This window comes from Sinocyclocheilus anshuiensis, unplaced genomic scaffold (assembly GCF_001515605.1).
Source record: "Sinocyclocheilus anshuiensis isolate Anshui unplaced genomic scaffold, SAMN03320099.WGS_v1.1 scaffold522, whole genome shotgun sequence".
NCBI lineage: Eukaryota > Metazoa > Chordata > Actinopteri > Cypriniformes > Cyprinidae > Sinocyclocheilus > Sinocyclocheilus anshuiensis.
The window spans coordinates 1393042-1398202 of record NW_015544185.1 but is presented as its reverse complement, the minus strand read 5'-3'; the positions used below and the strand labels follow the sequence as shown (position 1 = coordinate 1398202).

The 5161-nt window shown below is 34.9% G+C and overlaps 1 protein-coding gene across 1 annotated transcript in view; it reads left to right on the top strand.

The window, feature by feature from the left end:
- Nucleotides 1–5161, top strand: part of LOC107696469 (matrilin-4-like) — a 23158-nt gene that overhangs the window by 14087 nt on the left and 3910 nt on the right. The window contains exons 8-12 of the mRNA XM_016496811.1: nt 772–894; nt 1919–2041; nt 2342–2464; nt 3775–3897; nt 4138–4551. Coding sequence (XP_016352297.1) covers nt 772–894; nt 1919–2041; nt 2342–2464; nt 3775–3897; nt 4138–4551 — 906 coding nt within the window. The remainder of the gene's footprint in view (nt 1–771; nt 895–1918; nt 2042–2341; nt 2465–3774; nt 3898–4137; nt 4552–5161) is intronic.

The following is a 5161-nucleotide window of genomic DNA, read 5'->3' as shown; positions in this document are numbered from 1 at the left end:
GCTGGTCCTTTGCTGGTTTATGCTGGTCCTTTGCCAGCACATGACCAGCATAAACCAGCAAAAGGACCAGCATAAACCAGCAAAGGACCAGCATAAACCAGAAAAGGACCAGCTTAAACCAGCATCCCAGCGTCAAAACATACCTAACCAGCATATGCTGGCTTTTTCAACAGGGCAATAAGAGATGTGTTATTTGTGATGGCCCAAGAGAAGTTCTCTGCCATATTCATGATAAAGAACTGAGAAAATACCTGAATTATAACATTAATATAAAAGAAAAAATGTTTATCCTGTTTGGTCATGTTCTTTAAATCCATCTAATCCATATTTAGTGATTGATCACTGCCCTTTTGGGAATGATAGCTGCGAGCACCAGTGTGTGAGTGTCCTGAAAGGCTTTCAATGCGTTTGTAATGATGGATACTCACTCAATGATGACATGAAGACCTGTACAAGTTAGTGAAGGCCATGTTTAAACTCAACGTACATAGATACACATGCTCACAGAATATCCATAACCCTAATTTGATACTTGAATAATGAGTACAAAACCAAAATATTTAATATCCTTTATGAATCCAGTAAGTCCATGCTTTACTCCAAATCCATGAAACAACCACATCTCAGTAGAAAAATAAATGTAATAGCATTTTTACAAGTTTCCTTTCTATGCTTCTTCCTCTCACAAAACATTTTGCTCTTTGCCAACTACTTTGGCTGCTCGTCTTACTCCAGATTTTGAGCTTCTCTGCTTCTTTCTGCCTGTTCCAGTGATCGACTACTGCTCATTTGGGAATGATAGCTGTGAGCACGAGTGTGTGAGTGTGCTCAAAGGCTTTAACTGCCGCTGTAATGAAGGATACTCGCTCAATGATGACCTGAAGACCTGCACAAGTTAGTGAGGACGACATATCAAACTCCACACACACATACTGTTGTGCACACCTTTCTTTTGTTAGCTTTTATGGAAGCCCATTTCCGCTTCAGAGTAAAAAATTAAATTGATAAGGTAAGGTATACACTACCGTTCAAAAGAATATATTTTTTGAAAGACAATACTTTTATTCAGCAAGGATGCATTGAATTGATTTAAAGTGATAGTAAAGACATCTGCAAAAGATTTCTATTTCCTTTGAACTTTCTATTCAGCAAAGAATCTTAAAAATATATCAGTTTCCACAAAAATATGAAGCAGCACAACTGTTTCAATGTTGCTGATAATCAGAAATGATTCTTGAGTAGCAAATCAGCATATTAGAATGATTTCTGAAGGATCATGTGACACTGAAGACTGGAGTAATGATGCTGAAAATTCAGCTTTGATCACAGAAATAATTTACATTTTAAATGTATTCAAATCGGGGAAAAAAATCATTTAAAGTGTAATAATATTCCACTAAATTACAGTTTTTACTATATTTTTGATCAAATAAATGCCACCTTGGTGAGCATGAGTGACTTCTTTCAAAACCCAACAAAATCTTACCAACTCCAGAGTTTTGAACAAAAGTATAAATTTGAATTAAATAAGATCAAAACTGGAAGACTCAAGTCGCAACTGTGAAAAGTAAAGTCACAAAGTTATTATATTATTTTTTTTATTTTGTGAGGTGGCAATTGGCTTCCACAGGTTTTGCTGGTGAACAGTATCCAGCATCAAACAAACACTAACAGCAGGGACAAAACATAAAATTAACATCACAAGGGCATTAAAAAACACAACATAAATACGTCTGTTTAATTATGAACTCTACACTCTATCCCTTTTGGACCAGCTGGTTTAACCGTTAACATTCTACTTCCTAAGTGTTCGACGACATCATACGGAACTTAAGTAATTTTTAAATGCAACGTGAATTGCTTACACTGTTTTCTGCTTTTCTAAAGTCTGTTTCCTGCTATTCTCTTCCTGTTCCAGTGATTGATTACTGCTCATTTGGGAATGATAGCTGTGAGCATGAGTGTGTGAGTGTCCTGAAAGGCTTTTACTGCCGTTGTAAGGACGGATACACTCTCAATGACGACAAGAAGACCTGCACAAGTTAGTGAGAGTAACTGATCGACACATACTGTTCCAGATCCATATACACAACGCTAATCATACATGCTTAATCTGTTTGACTTGGCAACAGTCTCTTTAAATTGTTCAGCTCTCATGATGTTGTTTTTTATAGTTGTAATTTTCTTAAAATGGACAGTTACCTCATGCTCTTTTATAAGTTTTATGAGAATCTACATTTTGTTGGTTGATCTTGCATGTGTGTTTGGGTCACAGTTCTATAGGATGTTTTGCCCTGTTGGCTTATACTAAAACACCATTGCCTTTGTTTTTGTCTTTTAGTGATTGATTACTGTTCATTTGGGAATCACAGTTGTGATCATCACTGTGTTAGTGTGCTCAATGGCTTCTACTGTCGCTGCAATGAGGGATACACTCTTCAGGAGGATGGAAAGACCTGCCAGTGTATGTATGAAGCTCCTGACAGGTGCTAAAAGTCTTCCTGTTCTGCTATAATGACTGCATTAGAATGGATTAAAGTGTTTTATATATTAAAATATTGCCTCTTTTCTTAGTTGACGGTGCAAAGATAACAATTAGTAAGTTTTCACAAACAATTGCAAAAAATAATAGTTTAAAAAGCAGTGATAGAATTAGCTTAGTGCATATTGATGTGGTTTTATTGCGTGATTTTCAAGAGCAAAACATTTACTTTTCAAATTATCATTCAGGTTTTTTGGCTTTCACAACATTTGTGATAAGATACAGTATGATTTATTGATCTTCCAAGTTGATTATCCGATTAATCCACCCCATAAAGATATTCAGTTCCCAAACTGTGCTCGAATTGCTTAACACTGTATGGTTATCTTGGCCTAAACTCTTTAAAACTGTCCAAAATCAGCTGGCTCGGAAGTGAGCGCCCCCTCTTTAAGCCTGATGGCCTTCCCAGCCCTTGGCCTTGAACAGCTGGAAAGGCCAAAAATATCAAGTGTGTCGTTTATCTTTTGTGAAGTTTACCTAAAGGCTCTGGACATTTGCTTTAAAGAGCCAAGTCATTCCTTCACCAGATTTCCGTTTTCAGCTACCAATGAAATGTATAGCAGAAATTACGCTTCATTCACATTTATACCGTTTTTCTTGCAAGTATTTACAGCAAATTGGTGTCAAGCACATTTCTTGAAATTGTGCATACATCTGATAAACACTATTACAGTGTCTGGAAAATGTAATTTGATGGATTTGTTTTGATTTTTTTTTTTGGTCTGATCAAAGAAAAGCTTGCAAACAGATGCAACACTACTATTCCAGTTTTGGGGTCGGTTTTAATGTCTCTTTAGCTCACCAAGGCTGCATTCATTTGATCAAAAATACAGTAAAAACATTTTACAAATATTAAAATATTGTTACAATTTTCTATTTGAATATATTTTAAACTGTAATTTATTCCTGTGATGTCAAAGCTGAATTTTCAGCATCATTACTCCAGTCTTCAGTGTCACATGATCCTTCAGAAATCATTCTAATATGCTGATTTTGTGCATAACATTATTAAGTTGAAAACAGTTGTGCTGCTTAATATTTTTTGTGGAAATATAAATGTCTTTACTGTCACAGTTGATCAATTTAATGCATCCTTGCTGAAGAAAATAATTAATTTTCGTTACTGACCACAATCGTAAATTATGTTCCTTTTCTGACTCATCTCATGAATCCGTTTCATGTTTTTTTTCATTGTGGTTTATTTATGGTCTTTATGTTTATGTCTTCTGCAGCGGATAACTTGTGTAACACAGTCGAACATGGTTGTGAATACCAGTGTGTGAGCACTCCGGGATCATACCACTGTATATGTCCTGAGGGCCATGTGCTACAGGACGACGGCAAGACCTGCGGAAGTAATGCACGCTTTCATTCAGAAGACCCTTATTACAGCTGAGATTATCCTAAACTTTGTTTTAAAAGGGGAAATTCCTAAAGCTGAATTCCTAAAGCTACAAAGTATAGTTTGACACAAAAATTTGTGGCACAAAATTAGACACCTTTGAAAATACAAAAAATGCCCCACCTTCTCTGCTAATGGAACAAAATGTTTTGAAATGCATGGTTGGTTGTTCATTTCTCTTGCCCTCTACAAGCCTGTCGATCCTCCAACATCGACCTAGTCCTCCTCATCGACGGTTCCAAGAGTGTGCGGCCGCAGAATTTCGAGCTTGTCAAGCAGTTTGTTAACCAGGTGGTGGATCAGCTGGATGTCTCCCCTAAAGGAACACGCGTGGGTCTCGTCCAGTACTCAAGCCGAGTGCGGACAGAGTTTCCGCTCAGCATGTATCAGACAAAAGAAGAGATCAAAAAGGCTGTGATGAATGTGGAGTACATGGAGAAGGGGACCATGACAGGCTTGGCTCTCAAACACATGGTGGAGAACAGCTTCTCTGAGGCTGATGGAGCCCGTCCTGCTGAGAAGAACATCCCACGGGTCGGCCTTGTCTTTACTGATGGACGATCACAGGATGATATTCAAGAGTGGGCCAAGAAGGCCAAGGAAGCAGGTATTGCTATTTAGGGGCCAAAAATAAAGGTGTTACAGTCACAGACAACATAAACTTTAAACTTTAGTAATAAATACACAGAAAATTGCTTTGTAATAAAAATAATAATTTTAGAAATGAATAATATTTTTCTTTAATTTATCAAAATTAAAAACAAATTTAAATTTAGACTAGTCTAGCTTTTCAACTTTTAGTTTGATTGTAAATATTGTTTTTTATTTTTAAATATTATTGCTAGAAAAGTTTGAAAGAAATTAGATAAATAGTTTTTAATGTAATCATATTAGATTCATAGTAGATTTTAAATAATATCAGATTTTAAATGTTTTATTTATACGTATTAAAGATCTATTCATTTTATAATTTGGAGCATATTAGTCTGTAATACATATAAACAAAATTTTTAAAAATCTAAATTTGTACTCAAACTAGCATAAGACAATACCTGTGTAATAAAAATAATCGTTTTTAAAATAAAAATATTTCTAACATTTAGTTTTTATTGTAAATATATATTTTATAGAAATATTAAAATGTATTACATTTTTAAAAAGTTATATATTTTATATATATATATATATATATATATATATATATATATAATTTGACT